Genomic DNA, 26686 nt, shown 5'->3' with positions numbered 1-26686 from the left:
GTAGGTTTAGGTATGATCGTGCTGATCCGAGTCTGTTTCAAGTTGGTAGATCAACGAGGTCCGTCATGTATCCTGGTACTATGCCGTGAATGATTTTGTGGATTAAAGTGCAGATTTTGAAGATGATCTGTTCTTTGATTGAGAGCCAGTGCAGCTTTTCTCGAAGTGGTTTGGCACTTTTGAATTGTGTTTTACCATATATCAGTCTGGCTGCTGTATTTTGGGCGGTCTGGAGTTTTTTTGTGAGTTGTTCTTTGCATCCCACATAGATTCCGTTGCAGTAATCTGCATGGCTTAGGACCATTGATTGTATTAGTTTACGAAAGGTATCCCTCGGGAAGAAAGGTTTGAGTTTCCACATTGAGTAAAACATTTTCTTTATTACGGTTTTTACTTGGCTCGCGAGAGTGAGTTTGCGGTCGATAGTTACTCCGGGTATTTTTAGGCTATCTGAAATAGGGAGTGTGTGTCCTGGGGTGTGTAAGGCTGCGGGTTTGAAGTTGTTATGTTGAGATGAGAGTATAGCGCGGTGAGTTTTTTTCAGTGTTCAGTTTCAGTTGGAATGAGTTTGCCCAGGAGTTCATGATATTCAGGCCATCGTTTATTTCATTGGTTATTTCAGTCAGGTCATGTCTGAAGGGAATGTAGATTGTGACATCATCTGCATAGATGAATGGGTTAAGGCCTCGTTTGGATAAGGACTTTGCCAATGGGATCATCATCATGTTCATGTTGAAGAGTATTGGTGGTGATGGTGATCCTTGGGGTACTCCACAGGCTGCTTTCCAGTGTGGTGATATGTTTGAATTTGATTTTACTTGGTATGTTCTGGTGATTAGAAAGCCATTGATCCAATTGTGTACGTTTCCAATAATCTCGAAGTGGCCGAGGAGTCTTAGTAGTATATTATGACTAACCATGTCAAATGCACTCGATATGTCGAATTGAAGCAGGAGTATGCTTTTACCTATGGCTATTTCCTGTTTGAATTTGCTGACAAGGATACCAAGCCCTGCCATCCAAATTAAATGGAGTGCCGCTGCTCCCCGCTGCTTGTGAGAATTCCTGTCATGCTGCTTAGATCCAGAAATAAGCAGCGGGGAGTGGTGGTGGTCCATTTATTTATTTATTTGTTACATTTGTATCCCACATTTTCCTGCAGGCTCAGTGTGGCTTGCATAGTACCGTAGAGGCATTCGCCAGTCCGGTAAAGAAACAAATGCAGGTGGTATTATGGTTGAGTAAAGAACATATGTTTCAGTTACAATGGGATCAAGGAGAGGAAAGATTATTTAGTGTCCAGTATAAGCTTTGGTTATGTTGTATTGCAGAGTGCAGGCATTTATGTTGGGTCGGCGGGGTTTGCCTTTTTGAACAGGTAGGTCTTCAGTGATTTCCTGAAGTTTAGGTGGTCGTAGGTTGTCTTCACAACTTTTGGCAGTGCGCTCCATAATTGTGTGCTTTTATAGGAGAAGCTGGACGCATAGGTTGTTTTGTATTTAATTTTTTTGCAGTTTGGATAGTGGAGGTTTAGGTATGTTCGAGATGATCTGGTTATCTGAAGCTGAACATGTACAAAACCGAGCTCCTCGTCTTTCCACCTAAACCCACTTCTCCTCTTCCTCCACTCTCTATCTCAGTTGATAACACCCTCATCCTCCCCGTCCCATCTGCCCGCAACCTCGGAGTCATCTTCGACTCCTCCCTCTCCTTCTCTGCGCATATCCAACAGACTGCCAAAACCTGTCGCTTCTTCCTCTTCAACATCAGCAAAATTCGCCCTTTCCTTTCTGAGCACACCACACGAACTCTCGTCCACACTCTCATTACCTCTCGCCTTGACTACTGCAACTTACTCCTCACCGGCCTTCCACTTAGCCATCTGTTCCCCCTTCAATCCGTTCAGAACGCTGCCGCACGTCTTATATTCCGCCAGAACCGATATACTCCTATCACCCCTCTCCTCAAGTCACTTCACTGGCTTCCGATCAGTTACCGCATACAATTCAAGCTTCTCCTCCTTACCTACAAATGCACCCGGTCTGCGGCTCCTCACTGCCTCTCTACCCTCATCTCCCCCTATGTTCCCACCCGTAACCTCCGCTCACAGGACAAATCCCTCCTTTCTGTACCCTCCTCCACCACTGCCAACTCCAGGCTCCGCTCATTCTGCCTTGCCTCACCCTATGCCTGGAACAATCTTCCTCAACCCCTACGCCAAGCCCCCTCCCTACCCATCTTCAAATCTCTGCTTAAAACTCACCTCTTCAATGCTGCTTTCGGCACCTAACCTTTCGAGAAATATAGTATTTCTCTACACTTGTCTTTTAGGTTGTACACTTGTCTTTAGATTGTACACCTGTCTTTTAGATTGTACACTTGTCTTTAGATTGTACACCTGTCTTTTAGATTGTAAGCTCCTTGAGCAGGGACTGTCCTTCCATGTTAAATTGTACAGCGCTGCGTAACCCTAGTAGCGCTTTAGAAATGTTAAGTAGTAGTAGTAGTGGTAGATCTATAAGTCTGTCATGTATCCTGGGACTTGGCCATAGATAATTTTGTGGACCAGGGTGCAGATTTTGAAAGTAATATGTTCTTTGATTGCCAGCCAATTGGGCTCATCCTCCCTGCCAGTAAAGGTATGCCTAGCATGCCCGCATGGTGGGGGGAGGGGGAGAGAGAGAGAGGAATGCATTGCCCCCCTTGTCCACCCCGGGTCCCCTCCCAAATTGCAGGGCTGGCTATGCCGGAGAGAGAGCCTGTTGTTAAAAATTTTCCAGCACACCACTGGTGCTACCACAAAAAAACAGATTTATACCTGGTATATCATACCATCTGAATGAAAGGCAGCGCAAATATGTCTGGCTCTTTAACTGAGTGTGTATATATGTATGTATGTGTGTGTGTGTGTATATATACACACAAACACACATGTGCTGGTTTTCAAAGCACATAGACTTAATTATATAGTAGCATATGGAACTTTGCAAGTCTATGTACTTTGTATATTCCTCAAGAATTCTATCAACAAACTCCTAGTGAAGAATGAAGTGCACCACCTCCATTTCATTTGTTCTGTTTTCTTTCTATGATCCCCTTTCTCCAAACTCTCTCTCTTTTCTGCTCCTTACTTCTTGTTCTCCAGTTGCTTCCTACAGCATCTCTTCCTGCCCTTTGTTGAAAACCTCCAACATAATCTTCTCATCTCCTCCTTCCTTTTTCCTCCAGCCTATTACATTAGTTCTCTCTCCTTCCTTTCCTTCAGCTTGCTCTTCACTTCTGCCTGCTCCGCTCAAAGCTCTTCTTTCAACAGTGGCAACAGTCTGTCGGCTTGCTGCCAGATTCGTGAGCCACAACAGCAACCTCTGTCCATATCAGCCCAACAACTGCACGGATGGTGGCCTTTTCCTCAGTGAACTAGCAACTAACAACTGCACCATCAGTCTTTCTTCCTAGTAGCATGGCAGCTGCTTTGGTTGCATCTCCAGTCCCTCCTACTGGCGTCTGTCTGACCCATTTAACGGCTTTACTTCCTAGCAACCTCCATCTGCTCCCTTCTCAGTCTGGCAGCTGTTCAGACTATAGCAGTGATGATATCTATCCTACTGGCATACAGTGAACTTTTTAGTAGGATTGTAAAGTAAAATAAAACAAAATCTGACTGTTCTCTTTCATCTAATGGCAGTAAGCCATTGCTAAAGATTTTTTAGACTTATAATGCTGCACTTTGGGGTCCTTTTACTAAGCTGCGGCAAAAAGGGGCCTGCGCTGGCATTAGTGCTTGTTTTTGACACGTGCTGAGGCCCTCTTTGACCACAGCAGGCACATACTGCCACTTATTGAGGTGGCGGACTTGGTGGTAAGGGCTCCCACGCTAACCCGGCAGTAACCGGCGCTACAAAAATAAAAATATTTTTGTAGTGCTGGAAATAGCATGTGCTTGGGGGTGGGAACTACTGCTGGGCTGCTGCAGTAGCCTGGGGTTACTTCCTGCTTAGCGAGCGGTAAGCCCACATTGGGCTTGCTGCTGTTTAGTAAAAGACCTTCCCCCCTCCCAATACATAATCTGGGCAATATTCAGTTCATGGTTTTAAAGCTGCTGACAACCATGGCTTGATATTCAATGTTGGGCTATGTCCAGGCTATATCTGGGTCTTCCTCGGACCCAGACGTTATGTGGGTGTCTGCTGATATTCAGTGCCTTTTAAGTACATAAGTAATGCCACACTGGGAAAAGACCAAGGGTCCATCGAGCCCAGCATCCTGTCCACGACAGCAGCCAATCCAGGCCATGGGCACCTGACAAGCTTCCCAAACGTACAAACATTCTATACATGTTATTCCTGGAATTGTGGATTTTTCCCAAGTCCATTTAGTAGTGTTTTATAGATTTGTCCTTTAGGAAACTGTCTAACCCCTTTTTAAACTCTGCCAAGCTAACTGCCTTCACCACGTTCTCAGGCAATGAATTCCAGAGTTTAATTATGCGTTGGGTGAAGAAAAATTTTCTCCAATTTGTTTTAAATTTACTACACTGTAGTTTAATCGCATGCCCCCTAGTCCTAGTATTTTTGGAATGCGTGAACAGACGCTTCACATTCACCTGTTCCACTCCACTCATTATTTTATATATCTCTATCATGTCTCCCCTCAGCCGTCTCTTCTCCAAGCTGAAAAGCCCTAGCCTCCTTAGGCTTTCTTCATAGGGAAGTTGTTCCACCCCCGCTATCATTTTAGTCGCCCTTCGCTGCACCTTTTCCAGTTCTACTATATCTTTCTTGAGATACGCGACCAGAATTGAACACAATACTCAAGATGCGGTCGCACCATGAAGCGATACAAAGGCATTATAAAATCCTCACACCTGTTTTCCATACCTTTCCTAATAATTCTATTTACACACTGAGAAAAAGGTTTCAGTGTATTATCGACGACGACACCCAGATCTCTTTCTTGGTCCGTAACTCCTAACGTGGAACCTTGCATGACGTATCTATAATTCGGGTTCTTTTTTCCCACATGCATCACCCTGCACTTGCTCACATTAAACGTCATCTGCCATTTAACCGCCCAGTCTCCCAGTCTCGTAAGGTCCTTCTGTAATTTTTCATAATCCTGTCGCTAGTGAACGACTTTGAATAACTTTGTGTCATCAGCAAATTTAATTACCTCTCTAGTTACTCCCATCGCTAAATGTTTTATAAATATATTAAAAAGCAGCAGTCCTTGCACAGACCCCTGAGAAACCCCACTAACTGCCCTTCTCCATTGTGAATACTGCCCATTTAACCCCACTCTCTGTTTCCTATCCTTCAACCAGTTTTTAATCCACAATAAGACATTTCCTTCTATCCCATGACCCTCCAATTTCCTCTGTAGCCTTTCATGAGGTACCTTGTCAAACGCCTTTTGAAAATCCAGATACACAATATCAACCGGCTCCCCTTTGTCCACATGTTTGTTTACTCCTTCAAAGAATTGAAGTAAATTGGTCAGGCAAGATTTCCCTACACAGAAGCCGTGCTGACTTGGTCTCAGTAATCCATGTCCTTGGATGTGCTCTGTAATTTTGTTTTTAATAATAGCCTCTACCATTTTCCCCGGCACCGACGTCAGACTCAGCAGTCTATAATTTCCCGGATCTCCCCTGGAACCTTTTTAAAAAATCAGTGTTACATTTGTGTAATCCTGTCTATCTGGCTAAGACCCAGATGCATAAAACTTAACAAGCCAGCAACATGCTTTTTATACTGGTTCTAGCTGGTTTAGTGAACACGGAATTCAGCGAGGCATGCACAAAAGGGTTCTCTGGGCTGTTTCCTGTCACGGTCAGTAGCAGCTAACGAAATTTGTAAGCAATGGAGAAAGATCAAAGATACTACTAATAAATCCAGATGGTAGTCAGCCTTCCGATGTTGCAGAAAGAAGGTACAGTGGTGGAAATAAGTATTTGATCCCTTGCTGATTTTGTAAGTTTGCCCACTGACAAAGACATGAGCAGCCCATAATTGAAGGGTAGGTTATTGGTAACAGTGAGAGATAGCACATCACAAATTAAATCCGGAAAATCACATTGTGGAAAGTATATGAATTTATTTGCATTCTGCAGAGGGAAATAAGTATTTGATCCCCCACCAACCAGTAAGAGATCTGGCCCCTACAGACCAGGTAGATGCTCCAAATCAACTCGTTACCTGCATGACAGACAGCTGTCGGCAATGGTCACCTGTATGAAAGACACCTGTCCACAGACTCAGTGAATCAGTCAGACTCTAACCTCTACAAAATGGCCAAGAGCAAGGAGCTGTCTAAGGATGTCAGGGACAAGATCATACACCTGCACAAGGCTGGAATGGGCTACAAAACCATCAGTAAGACGCTGGGCGAGAAGGAGACAACTGTTGGTGCCATAGTAAGAAAATGGAAGAAGTACAAAATGACTGTCAATCGACAAAGATCTGGGGCTCCACGCAAAATCTCACCTCGTGGGGTATCCTTGATCATGAGGAAGGTTAGAAATCAGCCTACAGCTACAAGGGGGGAACTTGTCAATGATCTCAAGGCAGCTGGGACCACTGTCACCACGAAAACCATTGGTAACACATTACGACATAACGGATTGCAATCCTGCAGTGCCCGCAAGGTCCCCCTGCTCCGGAAGGCACATGTGACGGCCCGTCTGAAGTTTGCCAGTGAACACCTGGATGATGCCGAGAGTGATTGGGAGAAGGTGCTGTGGTCAGATGAGACAAAAATTGAGCTCTTTGGCATGAACTCAACTCGCCGTGTTTGGAGGAAGAGAAATGCTGCCTATGACCCAAAGAACACCGTCCCCACTGTCAAGCATGGAGGTGGAAATGTTATGTTTTGGGGGTGTTTCTCTGCTAAGGGCACAGGACTACTTCACCGCATCAATGGGAGAATGGATGGGGCCATGTACCGTACAATTCTGAGTGACAACCTCCTTCCCTCCGCCAGGGCCTTAAAAATGGGTCGTGGCTGGGTCTTCCAGCACGACAATGACCCAAAACATACAGCCAAGGCAACAAAGGAGTGGCTCAGGAAGAAGCACATTAGGGTCATGGAGTGGCCTAGCCAGTCACCAGACCTTAATCCCATTGAAAACTTATGGAGGGAGCTGAAGCTGCGAGTTGCCAAGCGACAGCCCAGAACTCTTAATGATTTAGAGATGATCTGCAAAGAGGAGTGGACCAAAATTCCTCCTGACATGTGTGCAAACCTCATCATCAACTACAGAAGACGTCTGACCGCTGTGCTTGCCAACAAGGGTTTTGCCACCAAGTATTAGGTCTTGTTTGCCAGAGGGATTAAATACTTATTTCCCTCTGCAGAATGCAAATAAATTCATATACTTTCCACAATGTGATTTTCCGGATTTAATTTGTGATGTGCTATCTCTCACTGTTACCAATAACCTACCCTTCAATTATGGGCTGCTCATGTCTTTGTCAGTGGGCAAACTTACAAAATCAGCAAGAGATCAAATACTTATTTCCACCACTGTAACTGACTTAAAACGCCAGTACTATAGTCGCCCAATAGGTCAAGCTGATCTTGACAACAAAAAAACTTTTCTCCTTAGTTAAAACACTAGCTTCCATTAATAAGAATGAACATTCACAGAAAACATGTCCCACAGTCCAAGACCTCGCTGACCATTTTGCCAATAAGATCCTCCAAATTAGGTCCGAACTATCTAAGGCTACTCCAATAGAGAAAAATAACCCAGCCTGTAACCTTAATCGCCAGAGATCTTACAACCCAAGGGCTCAAAACAGACCAAAACTTGGAATCTTTTCAACCACTAACAGCCGAGGATGTTGAAGTACTCCTGAGCCAACTGCTCCCTGGATCAATGCCCAAAATACCTACTCAATTCCATCCCCCAATGCTGAGTATCAGTAATGACTGCATATCTTCCAGGCCCACCCTAACACCACCTCCAGACTGCCCTGGTGCTCATGGGACAGTGTTGTAATGGTGAGGGTATTCAGCGGCACTATCGGGTTAAGTGCCACTAAATATTCCCCTCCAGTGGAAAAGTATACAATGTATAAAATAGCCCTTCTAACCTTCAAAGCAATCAGAACCAGCCTTCCGGATTACCTTTCACATCTGACCATTCCTTATTCCCCAATGGGGCTCCTCCGTTCTATCAATGATCACCATCTCATTCTTCCCAGCCTCAAAAATGCTCATTATGAATTCACCAGGAACACTGCATTTTTCTTTCTCTCTCCCTGTATTTGAAATTTGCTCCCTATACACTTTTGAAGTGATCTCGCTTTAAAATCCTTCAAAGCCAACCTGAAAACCTTTCTTTTTCAACAAGCGTTTGAGGACGATGGGTGATAGACCAGCCAGCTGAGATTTCTATCTACAATACTCTCCAGACCCTGCATTACTCTCCTTTAGTATGAATGAATAATTTTCCTGTTATTTTATGGCATTCTTTTATTATTATTATTTGTAATTATGTGTAAACCACTCTGTTCTGCCAAGGCTGCTAGAGCGGTGTAACAAGTCTCAATAAGCATAAACATACTGATCAGGGCTTAAGTAGGCAGGGGCCTCTTCTGCCTCTTAAACCCCTTTGAATATTTACATCTTGGCCAAATTTGCATATGTTACCTTTGAATCTAGTTTCTGGTTATGTATTTATAAAAGACTAGTCTTAATGAAAAATGTTTAATGTAGCTATATACTTTCTTCAACTGCAATTTTTGAATTTCAGATTGCAAATTTAATTGTCACAAGCGCTGTGCATCCAAAGTGCCTAGAGATTGTCTTGGAGAAGTACTTTTTAATGGAGGTAAGAAAAGTATTTTAAAAACTGAACAGGCTCTTAGCAATTCTGATGGATATTCATAATTTTAAATCAAAAGATGTTATTTTAGATTCATGTATGATGCATTAGAAGTATTTTAGGATAACCATCACATAATTTCTTATTGCATAGTCTTTGCTTTGTACTGAAAAATATTCTGTAGTGTGTTAGAGTAATTATTATAATTGCTCCAGCTGTTGATTAAGACATGAGTGTACATCAGTGGTTGTGGTTCTTGGGTTCAAATCCTGTCTTCCATTTTCATGTTTTTTTCCTTGACCAACTTATTTATTTATTTATTTATTAGGATTTATTTACCGCCTTTTTGAAGGAATTCACTCAAGGCGGTGTACAGTAAGAATAGATCAAACATGAGGAATAGGCAATTAGAGCAGTAAAAATGTTCGAACAACAATAGAAAGTATGGCATGGTATACTACTTGCAATGACAACACAATATGTACTAGAACATTATAATTGGTAGTGAAGGGTAAGGCAAAGTAAGAAAGTAGGAAGAATTAGAAAGTAAGGTGAGTGATTTGAAGAAAGTTGCACGTGAGGTCAGAGAGATGGTTAAATATTATCTCAGCTAGGGTAGGAGTGGATAAACATGTCCCACTCTAGTATGTGTAGCCCAAGTCAATCCTTGTGTGTGTGTGAGTGAGACTAACAAGTTAGTTACTTCTTCCATTAAAGGCTTGGTTGAAGAGCCAAGCTTTCACCTGCTTCCTGAAGTAGAGGTAGTCTTGTGTTAAACAGAGTCTTTCAGGCAATGCATTCCAGAGTGTGGGGGCTCCTTCGGAGAAGGCTCGCTTGCGGGTATCACATCGTGTAATGTCTTTTGGAGAGGGTGTAGTTAGTGAAAGTCCTTGGGAGGACCTTAGTGTCCTTGGCGGTGTGTGGAGGATCATACTATTCTTCAGGTACTCGGGGCCATTTCCTTTCAGGGCCTTGAAGATCAGACATAGAGTTTTAAATTTAGCCCTGTATTGTACTGGTAGCCAATGAAGTTTTTGCAAAAATGGTGTGATGTGGTCACGTCGCTTGCAACCTTCTGTGAGTCTTGCTGCTGCATTCTGAATCAACTGGAGCTGGTGCAGGCCCTTTGTAGTCAGACCGTTGTATAGTGCATTGCAGTAATCCAGTCTTGATGTTACCATGGCATGCACAACTGGGATAAGATTTACCTTCTCAATGTAAGGAGAGAGGTAGCTTAGCTGTTGCAAATAGTAGAAGCAGCTCTTGAAGGTTGCTTGGATTTGGGGAATCAGAGTAAGTGTTGAATCTAACTGTATTCCAAGGTTCTTGACTTGTGATTTGAGGGGGGAGTTCATACTTCCGAAAAGGGATTTTGATGTCAGGTATGTATCCACTTGTGTTATGGACCCAGAGAAGCTTGATTTTACATGGGTTCAAGCAAAGTTTGTTGTGTTTAGCCCATTCTTGAATTGATGTTAGACAAGTGATCAATTTATTCAAGGCTGTAGGTAAGTCAGGTTCAATGGGTATGAGTACATAAGCATCACCATGCTGGGACAGACCAAGGGTCCTCGAGTCCAGCACCCTGTCTCCGACACTGGCCAAAAGAACAATTTATCCCGCCCATCCCATAAATAGTGGATTTTTCCCACGTCCATTCAATAACATTCTATGGCCTTTTCCTCCAGGAAGCCATCCAACCCTTTTTAAAATTCTGCTAAGTCAACCTCCTTAACCACTTTTTCTGGCAACAAATTCCAGAGTCTAACTACGCGTTGAGTGAAGACAAATTTCCTCCGATTCGTTCTAAATTTAGTACACTGCAGCTTCATCATATGCCCCCTTGTCCTAGTATTTTTGGAAAGCATAAACAGATGCTCGCCATCAACCCTTTCCATTCCATTCATTATCTTATAGACCTCTATCATATCTCCCCTCAGCTGCCTTTTCTCCAAGCTGAAGAGCCCCAGCCTCTTCAGCCTTTCCTCATAGGGAAGTCGTCTCATCCCCTGTATCATCTTTGTTGCCCTTCTCTGCACCTTTTCTAATGCCACTATATCTTTTTTGAGGTGCGGCGACCAGAATTGTACACAATACTCGAGGTGCAGTCACACCATGGAGCGATACAATGGCAGAATAATATCCTCATTTTTGTTTTCCATCCCTTTCCTAATAATACCCAACATTCTATTTGCTTTCCTAGCTGCAGCAGCACATTGAGCAGAAGGTTTCAACGTATCATCAACGATGACACCTAGATCCCTTTCTTAGTCCGTGACTCCTAACGCTGAACCCTACATGACGTAGTTATAGTTTGGGTTCCTCTTTCCCACATGCATCACTTTGCACTTGTTCACATTAAATGTCATCTGCCATTTAGACGCCCAGTCTTCCAGTCTCGTAAGGTCATTTATGAATATGTTAAAAAGCAGAGGTCCCAGCACAGATCCCTGAGGGACCCCACTAACTACCCTTCTTCATTGCGAATATTGACCTTTTAACCCTACTCTCTGTTTCCTATTTTCAATCAGTTTTTAATCCACAGTAAGACACTACCTCCTATCCCATGTCCCTCTAATTTCCTCTGTAGCCTTTCATGAGGGACTTTATCAAACGCCTTCTGAAAATCTAGATACACAATATCAACCAGCTCACCATTGTCCACATGTTTGTTTACCCCTTCAAAGAAATTTAGCAGATTGGTGAGGCAAGACTTCCCTTCACTAAATCCATGTTGACTTTGTTCCATTAGTCCATGCGTTTGAATGTGCTCTGTAATTTTGTTCTTGATAATAGTCTCTACCATTTTGCCCGGCACCGACTTAAAACTCACCGGTCTATAATTTCCCGGATATCCTCTGGAACCTTTTTTTAAATATCGGCGTTACATTGGCCACCCTCCAATCTTCCAGTACCACATTCGATTTTAAGGATAAATTACAAATCACTAACAGTAGCTCTGCCAGCTCATATTTTAGTTCTGTCAGTACCCTGGGATGAATACCATCGGTCCTGGAGATTTGCTACTCTTTAGTTTGCAGAACTGCTCCATTACGTATTCCAGGTTTACAGAGAATTCAATAAGTTTTTCCAACTCATCAGCCTCGAATAGCCTTTCCGGCACCGGTATCCCTCCCAAATCTTCCTCGGTGAAGACCAAGGTAAAGAACTCATTTAGTTTTTCTGCTATTTATTTGTTTTCTTTGATTGCCCCTTTTACACCCCGGTCATCCAGCGGGCCAACCGATTCTTTTGCCGGCTTCCTGCTTTTAATGTATCTAAAAAAAATTTTTACTATCAGTTTTCGCCTCTAACGCTATCTTTCTTTCAAAATCCCTCTTTGCCTTTCTTATCAGCGCTTTGCATCTGACTTGACATTCCTTATGCCGCTTCTTATTTTCTTCATTCGGTTCCTTCTTCCATTTTCTGAAGGATTCCTTTTTAGCTCCAATAGCCTCCTTTATCTCATTTTTTAACCATGCCGGCTGTCGTTTAGTTTTCAGTCCTCCTTTTCTGATACATGGAATATGTTTGTCCTGGGCTTCCAGGATGGTGTTTTTGAACGGCGCCTGTTGTAGGTTTCTAACCCTCTCAGTCGCTCTTCTAAGTTTTATTTTATTTTTTTTTACCGTTCTTCTCATTTTATCATAGCTTCTTTAAAGTTAAACGCTAACATTTGACTGCCTATGTTTACCTTTTTGAAAGCAAATTTCAAAGGTGATCATGTTATGATCACTGTTGTCAAGCGGCCTCCGGACCATTACCTGCACATCATCCGCATAGATGTAGAACTGAGTGTCCATTGACCAAATCAGCTCAGCTAGTGGCTTGAGGTAGATATTGAACAGAATAGGTGACAGTATCGATCCTTGTGGTACCCCGCAGGTCAGTATCCATGGTGATGATGAGTTACTGCCAATCATTATGGATTGTTGCCTTTCTGATAGATAGGATCTGAACCAGACAAGTACTGTTCCATTGATACCTGCTTCTGTCAGTCGTGCTAGCAAGATATCATGATCCACAGTGTCAAAAGCTGCTGAGAAATTTAGCAGTACTAACATCGAGGCAAATCCCTTGTCTCGGTTTCTGTGAAGATCATCTAGCGGGGATACGAGGACTGTTTCTGTTCCATAACTAGGTCTGAATCCAGATTGACATGGATCTAGCCAGTTACTCTCTTCTAGCCATTCATTAAGTTGAACCCAGACTGTATGTTCTATGAGTTTCCCTAGAAACGGGATTTGGATACTGGCCTGTAACTTTCAAGTTTGTCCTGGTCAAGGTTGTTTTTCTTCAGCAGAGGGCGAACCACTGCCCTTTTTAATGCTGTTGGTAGTTGCCCATTAGAAAGAGAGGTGTTCACAATTTTTGTGGTGCCTTCTATAAGGCCCATACTTGCCTGCTGTACTGTCTTTGATGGGCAGGGATCAAGGGAGCAGGTAGTTAGTCGAAGGTCTCTTAGGATTTTGTCAAGGCTCTCTCCTTTGTCATTAGGTTAAAAGTTTAGTTTATTTAGGGTCTCTTTTATCAAGCCGCACTATGATTCCCAGTGTGGCAATGCCGACAAAGCCCATTCACTTTGAATGAGTTCTGTACCACTAGCGCGGCTTGATAAAAGAGGCCCCTAGTGGTTGATGCACCAGCGCGTTCACAAGCATTGGCATCAAAGCAGTTGAACAATTAATCTTAGAAATTGATAACATGCAATATATTATGTTAAAATAAAACTTGTTCAGTTTCATGGTACTGATCTTTGTTGTTCATTATGAAGTTGATTTCAAAGATCCACTGAACAGATTAAGATAACCGGCCAATTTTATCAGCTATTTTTGGATTTGGTTGAATTTTAGAAGCAAGCTTTTCATTTGAAAATTGTCTTAAATGTAGGTGATCAAATTTACAAGGTAAATTTGTGACTATTGTTTGTACGGCTCCTAAAAGTAGCTAGCCAAGGACAGATAAACCAAGCCACTTAGATTTAGGCCAGTTGTTTGTATTACTGGAGTCCTACCTTTGAAAACCTAAACATAGGTCTAATGGCAAGCTGCGGCCTGCCTAAACGATACCATAAAGTTAGCAGAACAATTTCTCATAGCAGTTCCAAAATGGACTACTTTTGCACATACCATGTCAGGAATGGACCTCACTCCTAAGCCAGGGTATGTGGAGTATGATCTTAGTCTCTCAAATTTACTGCTAATGCCATAGAACTTTCATCATGCAATAGAGCTTCTCTCTGGAGTTCGTAAGATGTAATTTGTATAGGCAACCTATCCTAGTATGCATAGCAATTATTTTTCATCAAGACCTCCTGAGAGAGTCTGGTGTCTCATTGGCCTTGGTGCCTTCAATGCAAACTTTGTCTCTGCTTAAGTAATTTTACACTCCAACAAATTCCTCCTAGGATTAGAGATAACTCCACACTGAGATGCAAGAAAACCAGATACAGTGGTAGAAGAGAAAAATATTAGAACAGCATCGATAATAGAGGTGTCAGTCCCAAGTGATATCTCTGTGAACCGTGTGGAGAAAGAGAAGATACTCGAGGACCAAGAAAATGTGGCGTACAGAAATATTTTCCATAATTTTGGGTACCAGAGGCTTGATGTACAAACAGAGGGCCTGCTCACTGTGTTTGTGGAGAAGTGGACCTGAATCATCATCTCTGGCCAATGGGTGCTGGATGCTGTTCTGTGGGGCTAAATGCAAGAGTTTTCCTGTCCCTTAAGATATGTTTTTGGAGTCTCCTTGTTGCACCCTAGCCAAAAAGTCCACAATCCTGTCCACCCTGAAACAGCTGGTGGTCCTGGGAGTGGTTATTCTGGTGTCTAAGAGGTAGTATTTCAAAGCCTGGCACCTCATCTGTTTTTGTGGTCCCCAAGAAATAAGGGTCCTTTCAATCAATTTTGGATTTCAAAGGTGTGAGATTTCAAAGGTGTGAACCAGGCACTCAAGGTGGCACACTTCCAGATGAAGAACCTGTGGTCCCTTATTTCAGCAATCCAGAAGGGAGACTTTTTGATAGCCCTGGACATCAAAAAGCCCATCTACTTATCCCAATTAGACTGCCGTATAAAAGGAATGTGCAGTTTACAGTCCTGGTATTCCACTTCTAATTCCAGGAGATGCCCTTTTCGCTGGCCATGGCCTCTCAGACCTTCTCCTATTTGATGGGGACATAGACCTCCCCCTTCTTCTCTCAGTAAATTGCCACATTGTCCCCAGTGCTTGATCTCTGTCTTGCTAATGACCCCTGCATCTTCCTCCTCCTGTTTGGCTTCAGCCAACATTGAGTAGCGAGCAGATCAGAGGGAATAATAACACACAAAGTGGTCTTTAACTTTTGACACAGGTGAAACGCCATTGCTTTTGTGAAGCCACGCAGAGAATTTTTTGTAGTTGTTTGTATTGTGATTGTTCTTTGAGGATGTATTCTATAGACATAAGTCTTGTGCTTTACTTCTGATTGATCTGTGATGCAGGCGACAGCTGAAACACAGGCCATGTCACATCTGAATAATGTTTCCTCTGATATCTGAGTCTGCTTTGTTTGTTCCATCTGTGGCCTTCAGTTAATATTGATCTCTTAAACACTTGAGCTACACATTCTGAATTTCTCCTTAGTTGATATTATCACCTTTGATAGTCTTCAAATATTATGCCTCACTGAAATTTGGCTTCACCCAGGTGAAACAGCCCCTTTAATTGAGGCTTATCCTTCGGGCTATAATTTTTTTTTTATACCCCACATCCTCATAAGCATGGGGGAGGGGTGGCTCTTCTCTCCTCCCTGGACCTTACCCTTTTCATGCTACAGCAAGTTACTCTTCTGTATTCTGAGGTACTCCTTTCTGGCTCTTACTTTTCCTCTACCTTCTATATCGCCATCTTGTATCATCCACCCCTGCCCTTAGCTGCTTGAGTTGGATCATTAATTGCTGACCTCTGTATTTCTTGCTCATTACTTGGTGACTATAATCTTCTGTCCTCTTCTTCCTCCTCTAATTTTCTTTCCTTGTTGAAATCTATGGGCTTCCTACTCACACCTTAGGACTGTCGATCTTATCTTCAGTCACTCTCACAGTTTTCTGACTTCTGCAGCCATCTCCATATTACCTTTAACTTGGACTGATCAGTTTTTGATCTTTTTTTACTTTGCTTCTCCCTTGTCACAGAGTTCTTCCTCCCATAGTTTGTTCCCCTTTTCAAGGCTATTTTGTCTCAATTGACCTAGCTGTCCTTGGTTCCAAGATAGCTGACTTTCCATGTCCTTCCATGTCAGCCTTGAGCAGCAAACCTCGCTACTTTATACCTTCCTTGTTGATGGTGCTCCTTTTCATGTATCTATCCATCTTCCATCAGGCCCACTGCAATTATAACTGTGAGATGTTAAAAAAAAAAAAGCCAAGCTCCTTTGTCACAGGGTCAATTACCTCTTGCCCCAACTGTCCTAAGAAGTTACATCAGATTCTCTATCTGCTGTCCTTTTCCTAAAACTTTGCCCTTTCTTAGTGACAGTCTGTCCAGAGGCATGGTTCCTTGTTTATTGAAACATGGAGTCATTTCCCCTATCTGGAAGAAATCCGGGGCAGAGCATACCAATCCATTTATTTGGCACTCTCTCTAATCTTCCATTTTCTCAAAGATCCTTGAAAAGATTGTCCAAGACCAATTGTCTACGTTTCTCGACAGAACTCTAACATGACATCTCAGGTAGGTAGATTTCCATCGTGGGCACAGCACAGAATCTCTGCTAGTAGCCAGGCCAAAGAAATTAGAAATGCACTTGACCAATCTAATTTGGTTATACTGGTATCATTGGACTTCTCTGCAGCATTTGATCTTGTTGATCACACTCTTCTATTTAACTTTCTGTTTGAACATGGCCTTCGTGAGCTGTTTTTCCTCGTAACTTCCTGGGAAATATTTTAAGAATCTTCTGGTTTGGTACTCTCATCATCCTGTGTGATTACTTGCAGCATGCCCTTGGCACCCACTCTCTAATTTATTTATTTATTTTTATTTAACAAGAGGTCTTTGTTAACCTTTACAGTACTTAAGCAAGAAAAAAACAAACACAGCAAGCCAGTGTTATATAAAGAACATAGATAAATACAACCTTATTGAATCTCTGTATTTTCACAGTATTTCTTGTTATAAAAAGAAAAGGAAGGGGATTAACCTCTAATACCATTGGAGACCTCCAATAAGACTTAAAAAGGCCCCCCACTCAGAAAAATTCAGATTACATATAGAGCCCCAAATTTCCTTCTATTTCCAAACAGTGTTATGCCTGATTGCAGTTATCGTTTCCATTTTTTTAAAACATAATACAACTTAGCCTGCCATTTAAACAATGATGGTACTCTTGAATCTTTTCAAACTGCTGCTAAGGTCAACTTGACTGCATTCAGCAAATGTCTGACCAAAATGGTCTGAGTCTTACAAAACTCTGGATTAACCCTGTTGAGTTAAAAAGAAAAAAAAAAAAAAATCAAATCAAACAAAGTAGAGAAGTGTGGTAGCCGTGTTAGTCCACTCTTAAGGTTATCAATAGAAATCAAACAAAATAAAACATGGAAAAGAAAATAAGATGATACCTTTTTTATTGGACATAACTTAATACATTTCTTGATTAGCTTTCGAAGGTTGCCCTTCTTCGTCAGATCGGAAATAAGCAAATGTGCTAGCTGACAGTGTATATAAGTGAAAACATTCAAGCATTACTATGACAATCTGACAGGGTGGGAGGATGGGGGTGGGTAGGAGGTATGCATGGGGACATCAAAGCATATCATTGATATTCTAACAGGATGGGTGTGGATAGGTGAGGGGTGGAGAGAAATACAGCTTTATGGTTTATAATGGGCTAGGAACCCCAGATCCTTGTTAAGTCCTTTTTGTTGGGTGTTAAAATATTCAATCATTCTGACTTTAAAGGTCTTACCTTCTTGTATGGTTTTAAAGTTACCTTTCAAGATTCTCACTGTGAAGTCACTGGTACAGTGTCCTGGTCCTGTAAAATGCTGACCAACAGGGGTGGGAACCCTACTGGCACCAGTATTGTTCATGTGATGTCTATGTAAATTGAATCTTGTCTTAAGCATCTGGCCTATTTCTCCAATATAGCATCCTTCGTTACATTTTTTACACTGAATGATATATACCACATTGGAAGATGAGCAAGTGAAAGATCCCTTTATGTTGAATATCTTTCCTTTGTGGATGACTTTGGGGTCCTGTGAAATATTTTGGCATAGTTTGCAACTGGATAAATTACAGCGAAGTGTGCCCTTCTGTTCCTTTTCAGTCTGTGATGGAAGTTTACTTCTGATTAGCTTCTGTTTTAAGTTGGGTGGCTGTCGGAAGGCCAGTACTGGTGGGGATGGGAATATCTCTTTCAGTAATTCATCCTCCTGGAGTATAGGTTGTAGATTTCTTATGATTTTCCTCAGTTTTTCCAGCTCTGGATTGTATGTCACTACAAGGGGGGTTCTGTCTGTGGATTTTTTCTCCTTGTACTGTAGCAGATTCTCCCTGGGTGTTTTGAGGGCAGAGGCAATATTCTTGGAGATTATTTTGGGGTTGTAGCCTTTCTGTTTGAAGGATGCAGTCAGGCTTTTAAGGTGTCTGTCTCTGTCCCCTGGGTTAGAGCAATTTCCCCTGTCCTAGAGCCCTACCACTTCCCCTCCAGTTAATGGGAATGTTGTGCTGTCTGTCCTTCATGACGTGCGGAACCCTTAGGTGTTACACTTGATGTGAAGCTAACTTTTAAATCCCAGATAGTATCTCTGGTTCAGTTTTTCTTTTTTTATGTTATATCGTATTTATTTGGCCAAATCTTTACTACTCTGACATTTATTTGAATGCTTATTATGTCTCTGCAAATCCTATATATTGATTACTGTAATGCACTTTATGATGGTCTGCTATTAACTTGTTTGAAGTGATTTCAGTTCTTTAAATCAACAGCTGTGAAACTAATCCATAACACCACTGTTACCCCTCTTCTTTACAAAAGAACACTGGCTTCCTGTTATAGTTTGTTTTGAAGTTTAAGATGCTGTATCTAATACATCGGGTGCTTTTCTCAGGTGCTTGCTTCCTCTTAGTGTCTGTCATCACTCCTTATGAGCATTCTCGCACACTCAATTCTTCTTGGGTATCACTGCTTGCCTTTTCTCCTTCATCTTGGATCCACCTTGAAATATGAAGAGACACAAGCTTTGCATGCCTAGGTCCTTACCTCTGGAATTTCCATCCTCTTCACATTCTACAATGAATCCTCCCAAATGAAATTCAAGCAAGTAATTAAAACATGGCTCTTTTTTTTTTTTTTTCGTAAACAGCCATGAATACACCCTTATGTGTCTGGTGGTATATCAAGCTTTAATAAAGGCATTAAACCAGCTGCTGTAGTGGTTTTACATTTGTCACCCCCCCCCCCCCCCATCCTGAAGCAGATAGGCCTTAACAATGTAATGAATCTTATGCTTATCCTACAAAGAAGAACATTGGGATTTCCTTACTATTTAATGTAAACAACAATGAAGATATTAAGGATGGCTGAATGTGTCATAGTCCTGATTGCATTCCCCTGCTTTTCTAAATCTTCAGTTAGAAAATAATTAAAAGCTTTGTTATTTGAACAGGCTTTCTGTTCTTGACTTTGTGTTTAGAAAAAATGCAAGAGATTAGGAATTAGGGAGCTGGATGGCACATTGCACAGGGTCATGCAGAGTTATGTTGGCAGACTTGAGCCTCTTAGGTCTGATTATATATTTTGGTAGGAGCCATGATTTTCATAATTAACACTGTAAGGTTGTGGACGAGATGGGGCAGATTACTACTACTACTTATCATTTCTATAGCGCTACTAGACGTATGGAGCGCTGTACACTTGAACATGAAGAGACAGTCCCTGCTCGACAGAGCTTACAATCTAATTAGGACAGACAAACAGGACAAACAAGAGATAAGGGAATATTAAAGGAGGATTTATTTATTTTATTTGTTGCATTTGTATCCCACATTTTCCGACCTTTTTGCAGGCTCAATGTGGCTTACATATTACTGTTACCGGCGTTAGCCAATTCCGGTCTGAACAAATACATGGTATGAATCAATACAAGGTGATATTGTGGTAGATAAGGTACATGTATGGTAGGTACAATTGGGGGGAATTTAGGGAGGGAGGGAGGAGGAGTCAGGTAATGTCCATTACGTTCTTTGGTTACATTGTGTTGCAGGTGTCCATGTCTTTTTATGTGGGGTCTGCTCTTTTGAACAGGTCTGTTTTTAGGATGATAAAATAAGGGTTCTGAACAAGTGAATAAGGGTTAAGAGTTAAAAGCAGCATCAAAAAGGTGGGCTTTTAGCTTAGATTTGAAGACGGCCAGAGATGGAGCTTGACGTACCGGATCAGGAAGTCTATTCCAGGCATGTGGTGCAGCAAGATAAAAGGAACGGAGTCTGGAGTTAGCGATGGAGGAGAAGGGTGCAGATAAGAGAGATTTACCCAGTGAATGGAGTTCCCGGGAGGAATGCAGGGAGAGATGAGAGTGGAGAGGTACTGAGGAGATTAACAGTTGTTCGTTAAGTATATTGTAGGAAACTATTGTTTGATCAGATTGGGAGGTTGAGTGTGCTAGAGATGGGTAATGTTGGTATGTTTTAAATTTGGATGGAACTATGTATTTTATTTTTTGAGTAATTTTTGATGCTATATTTTAACACGTTTAAGGGTTCTTTTACTAAGCTGCGGCAAGAAGTGGCCTTAGCGTGCCCTTTAAGGGTTTTTTTTTCTGTGCCCTAAGGCCACTTTTTGTTGTGGCCAGAAAATGGCCGATTTTTCCATTTTCCGATTTAATGGCCATGTGGTAATGTTGCAGTTAGCACATGGCCATTAACAAAAATTAGCACTTGACCCTTATCGCTACCTATTTTGTAAGTGGTAAAGGCTCATGCGATAATCCTGCTTTAATCAGTTAGCATTCGGTAATATAGCTGCACTAGTTGGCACACTCTCTGCCCGCAGACATGAAAAATAATTTGTATTTTTTAACGCACCAGTAGCATGTGTACATGCCTGAAGTACCATGGAACACTTCAGCATGCCCCGTTGTACACCATTTTAAGCTGCAGTAAGCATGTATTAATGCTTACCACAGCTTGGTAAATGGGCCCCTTAAAGCTTTGTAGATAAGGCATGTAATCACATGTATGGAAATAAATGAATGAATATGTGATGAGCTGTCACTGTTCTGATGGACATCTAGATGTGTAAGGTGGATTTTGATTCCATAGCTCTGCTTGCCAGGGATGGAGAGCAGTTTGAATTTGTACATTCTGATAATTCCACACTGAAGTCATTTCCAGTAACCTTAATAAACTTGTGGTGCTTGATGTGACTGACTTCGGCAAAAGTAAAGCATCTCCCTTGAGGCAGGCTGTATAATATCATATATGCATTGGGGGGGTTTTTCACATATTTTTTTTGTTAGGGTAAAACAACTTCAGGTAAGAAGGAGTTTTTTTGTGCATTGCTTTTACATTTATGACATGTGCTTAGTCTTCAGTGGAAATGTTCAATGCCAAACTTTATTTGATATTATGCCTATCAAAAGGAAGTAGTTTGCCACTGAAGTTGTTTGTTTTTACAGAGATATGCTCCTAAACTCTTACCAATGCGGCCTAGTCCTTGCCTGCTGCATGCTTTATCTCTCCATCAGTCACCCAGATACTTGGGTCCTGATATTCAAAAGGGTTTAACTGCGCAGGAAAGGCTGGCCATCTCAAAACTGGGCAGTGGAGGGGCAGTCCAGTGGTGAAGTTGGGGAGGAGCCGGGAGTTAAGTGGGCGCCTGTGATATTGGGGGCCGGTGCCCACATAGCTAAGCAGCCAGATAAGGCCACACAAAAGGCTGTCCTGTCTTTCGCCAGTTAGCAATTCAGGTTCTAGCACTGAATATAGGCTGACATCCACATAACATCCAGGTCGACATTCCAATACCCTCCACTTTTCTTCCATTTTGAGACCCAGAGCCAATGAGGCAGGAGCAAAAAGGGGACTGCTTCTGACCCATCCCACTAAACACTAGGGATCTCTCTTTGGTAAGTCCCGAGGGTGAAGAGGGGTGCCAGTTGGGGGGGGGGCATGGTGAACAGAGTGGGGAGGGGTGAGAATAAGGAGCTGGGGGGGGGATTGGAGCAGAGAGTGGGGGGATTGGAAATGGGGGGTAAGATTGAGAAGTGTGAGGAATCAGAAAGGGGGGTTAGATTAGGAAGCTTGGGGGATCGGAAAGAGAGGAGGAATGGGGTGAATTGAAAAGCTGGGAGGCAGAGAGATTGGGGGAATGGTCTGACAGATTGCTCGTGTTGCCAGTGTGTGAATTCTGGCTGAATATTGGCTGGGACCCGCATAAGTGTTGATGGACAATACATGTCCGATCATACCCGTATATTCAGTTCAAGTGCCCGGACATGGCCTGGCATTGAATATCCAGGTCTAATTTAGATGTTGACAGTCAGCACTTAAACACTGACTGCCACCAGTTGAATATGAACCAGTTGGGTTTTCAGAGAGTAATTTTGGGAGGAAGTGATGTCACAGAGCTAGATGGCTGCCTGAGCCCCGAGCTTGGCACCACCTGAAAACAGTCGCAAACAGACTGTCATGCTAGTCTTTCTTTTCAAAGCCACGGAATTCAATGGAGGACTGAATGCGGAGCACCATAATATGTCTTAAACTGGTCAGCACCTTTTGGATCTAGTATCATTTGCTTACCAGCCAACAGGACCCGGGTCGTGAAGCATGAACAAGATGGCAGCTGGTACAGCAGAGCTGACTATGACAAACTCGATTGACAACGCAGATAACCCACCGTCAGCACCCTCAGCAGGAATATAGGAAGGTGAGCTGACTGCTAATTTAGTCGGTGAGTTTCGCTTGCTACTCCATGAGATTAAAACAGATATAAGAATAGTCCAAACTGGCTGCACTAGTGGCAGATCTCAAAGGGGAGTCATAGAGTCAAGGAAGCAGAGGTCCGCTTAGATTTATTTATTATACGAGGAAAGATCCAAGATGGCGCCTGAAGCAATGTGAGAGTTTGGACTCCTCGACCTCCTAACGGGAAAGACGCCAGAAACCCGTAAGAACAACATGGGGAAGAGAAAGGGGAAGGCAAAAACTCTTACCTCCTCGAGTCAAGCCCTGAGTCCCGCTGTGCGCCAAACCGTGTTGGAGAATTTTGGTGTTCGGACACTTGGAGAGCGGATACCCGCGACCGCGAGATCAACTTCATTAGAAGCTGATCATAGCATTGAGGGCGTTTCGCTTAGCCCGCCCTCAAGCACAGCCCCCCCGAGGCCAGGAGCAGGAATGCCGCTGACGGAGGTTCAGAACGACGGGGTGATTGGTGGAATACAACCCCTGTCGACTGAATTAGGAGGGCCCGTTAGCGCCTCAACGCCGACCAAACTAACAGCGAAGGATAACATTTCTTCTATGGATCGTGCACCTGCCCCTGTGGAAGCCCGTGGTGTTGGAAGACCGGCTGTGATTACGTTGGAGACGCTCTGGGACGCCATTCAAGGTATTAACACTGCTTTACAAATTAATCTAAACTCCCTTCGGGGAGAAGTAACTGACTTGAAACAAAATCATCAAGAAACTTATGGAAAAGTCCAAGATAATATAAAAAAGGTAGCAACTCTGGAAGCTGAGGTTAATAAATTGCAAAACGTTTCAGCCACATTGATCAGGGAGAAAGAGGTTCAATATCGTAAAATAGAATTTCTTGAAAATCAAAGTCGCAGGAACAACTTGAGATTTATTAATTTTCCTAAGTCTCCACTAATTCCTGCTTTAGATATGTTGCGCAAATACTTTGGAGAGGTTCTGGGAATACCAGCAGAGGGGTTTCCCCCTGTTGCTAGAGCCCAGTACATCACAGGACAAAAAAAAGTGATTGATGGACAGTCTCAGGCTCAACCGGACTTTGATTTGACTGGGTTTTTGGAGTCATCCCTGGAAATTGTGACTGAAAGAACTACTCTAATTGCTACCTTTGCTTTGGAGATAGATCGTAACAACATTTTCAAGACTTATTTTCGTCATGCAAATGCAAATTTTATGGGTTCAAGGATACAAATTTTCCCTGACCTCGCGAGGGATACTCAAAAGAGAAGGAGAGAGTTCCTGTCTTACAAGACAAGAGCTCTCAACTTAGGAGCTGTTTTCCAATTAAAATTTCCTTGTAGATGTTTGATATCCCTAAATGCAAATAACTATGTATTCTTTGACCCTGTAAAATTGCAACAATTTATTGAATTAAAGGAAAGCGCTGTTAAGCATTGAATGATTAACCCAGTGAGAAATGCTATAAGTGGGCTAGCGGGATAAATGCTCTCAAAGCTTCTCTGTTAGATTAATAATATTTTCTGTTTTTCCTAGTACTTGGATCATAGAATTGTGGACAAAGTTAATAGAGAATTTTATTTCCTTTAAAAAGTTTATTTTCTTTTTTTGTGATTTTCTGAACATTTCCATTTACATTTGTATTGTGAAATAAAATGTAAAAGAATAGATTTATTTATTACATTTGTACCCCGTGCTTTCCCACACATGGCAGGCTCAATGCGGCTTACATAGCAACAATATAAATAATTACAAAGTCGTAAGAAGAATATGCAGTTTGTGGTAAACGCAAAACTAATGGGGTTAACGGAAAGTAAGTTAAACATGGAAGGAATTAGGTTCAGAAGGAAATGAGCGTTGGGAGGTAGGCGTAGAAAGATGGAAAGGAATGGATATGGGGTAGCAAAAAGGATAATGGGGAGCATGGTCAGAATATAACTATTGTCAATAAGAATCATATGGGCAAGTTTTGGTTAGGTTGGATCGTTAGGCTAGGCTATCTTGAAGAGATGGGTCTTCAGTGCATTTCTGAAGGGCAGAACATGCTGAGCCCTTGACTGGGCTAGACTGATGTCTCTAGGCCCACAAGAGGAATTAACTTACATAATGGACTAAATGGAGGACATAGAAAGTTGCAGCAGGCGCTGCAATCTGCAAATCAGTTGGATCACAGAGGAAGCAGTACATTCAGACTGTGAGGCAGTGGTTAAAAAAATTGCCTGCATGTTGCTCTCTGATGACCAACAGCCGGTAGCCAAGGCAGATGTACAGCTGATTCGTGCCCACCATACTTTGGGTAGAGGTAGATCTAACTGCCCAAAAGATACTGTCACTTGCTTTGCTGACTGTAAAGTCAAAGAGACTATCTTGGTGAAAGCATGTGCAGCTGAGCGCCTCACTTGGGATACTTATGAGCTTGAGATTTTATCAAGATTTAGCTGCGACTACATTAAAGCGCTGAGGCGAGCTGCACCCCCTAATGCAGTACCTGAGGGAAAAAGAGCATCTGATATAAATGGCAACATCCCATTGCCGAGGTGTTCTATCAAAATGGGAAACTACATCAAGTCCGAATGCTAGAGGAAGCACAGATTATATTGGAAGATACTTCTTCATGAGACTCCCCTGGCCCCTCTGACAATTCGTTATCCTTAATTAAAAATCACCTGAAATGCCAGCGAAGCTTCAGAAGCAAGGTGCAGCTACAGTGACAACTTTCTGATATCCAGTTGCCTGCCCAGGGGAAAACCTGATTGACTAATCTCAGGATGCTCTACTGAACTAACAGCTGTGTTTGGCTGGTTGCAGTGTGCTTTCAGGTTGTTGTGTTGAGTGGAACCAGATCCACTTCTCCAGTTTTCCAGGGCATAGCTGTTACTGTCTCACGATACCATACACAAGTCCTTATTGTTCCCTTTTGATAATTATATTTCTAAGGATGGTGGAAAGGTATAAAGTACAATATTAAGTAATGAGCATAAGATGCTTGGCTGGCTTCCTCCACTGACATGTCTCTGTAGTCCCATGCCAAATTCAAGATGCTAGGAGGGGGAGGGGGATTGAAGGAAGGCAATTTATATGGTTATCATTTCTAATTCTTAGACTATTGGTTATCTGTTAAATACTATGTTAGTAGGTATTTCACAGTCTCTGTTTATATATAATGGGAGAAATAAGGTTTATGTCCTTAAATTTGAGAGGGTTAAACTCCCCAATCAAATGTAACCTTCTAATTAAGGAGGTGTCTAGATTGTGAATTGATGTGGCCTTTATTCAGGGAAACGTCCAACACAAAGTGGATGTACTCTTCACCACATTTAAATATTTGAATAAAGGGGAAAAAGATGTCACCAGATAAAATGACCCTCAGTGGTTCTATGAGTATATCTCTAGGTGACTGGTGTAAACATTGACCAAAAACCCCTATCAATTTAAGTATTTATTTTTTTTCACTTTTTTCTTCTTTTTCCTTGTTTTATTTCAGAAAATCTCTCTCTTCACAAGAGCAGTAACAGTCTTCCAAAATGTTCAATAATAAGTATTGTCGACACTTATCTGTAACCAGCTGTATCCCAACAGGCACCTTTCGCTTGCCGCTTTCTCAAGGGATACTATACAGTTAACAATTGTCTCTCAGTGAATACAAAATTCAGGGGAACCATGGTTGCAGATTGAACAGGCTTTATTGGGTAATACGCCACTATGTGGACTATCATGGTTGTTCCAGCAAGACCTCCTGAAATATATTTCACAAGTGAATGTTTATATGCAAGCACCACAACATATCTGGATGACCCAATGATCTATGTTCCTGAATAGACAATACTTCTCATCATCTGCTATTACTTACACGCCAGGTTTTGTGCCAGGTACATTAGATGTTGCTTAGAAAAGATGGGCATCTCTCTCGCTGCGCACTCTGAAACTGGTTTGGAA

At 42.2% G+C, this 26686-nt stretch overlaps 1 protein-coding gene across 4 annotated transcripts in view; it reads left to right on the top strand.

Moving 5' to 3' along the window:
- PRKD3 (protein kinase D3) overlaps positions 1-26686 on the top strand; it is a 243652-nt gene that overhangs the window by 64126 nt on the left and 152840 nt on the right. For all 4 annotated transcript variants that reach the window (XM_030198066.1, XM_030198067.1, XM_030198064.1 and 1 more), the window contains exon 7: positions 8756-8833. In XM_030198066.1, coding sequence (XP_030053926.1) covers positions 8756-8833 — 78 coding nt within the window. The remainder of the gene's footprint in view (positions 1-8755; positions 8834-26686) is intronic.

This window comes from Microcaecilia unicolor, chromosome 3, assembly GCF_901765095.1.
Source record: "Microcaecilia unicolor chromosome 3, aMicUni1.1, whole genome shotgun sequence".
In the NCBI taxonomy this organism is placed as follows: Eukaryota; Metazoa; Chordata; class Amphibia; order Gymnophiona; family Siphonopidae; genus Microcaecilia; species Microcaecilia unicolor.
Note: the sequence above shows the minus strand (reverse complement) of the source record. Positions and strands in the feature narration are given on the sequence as shown.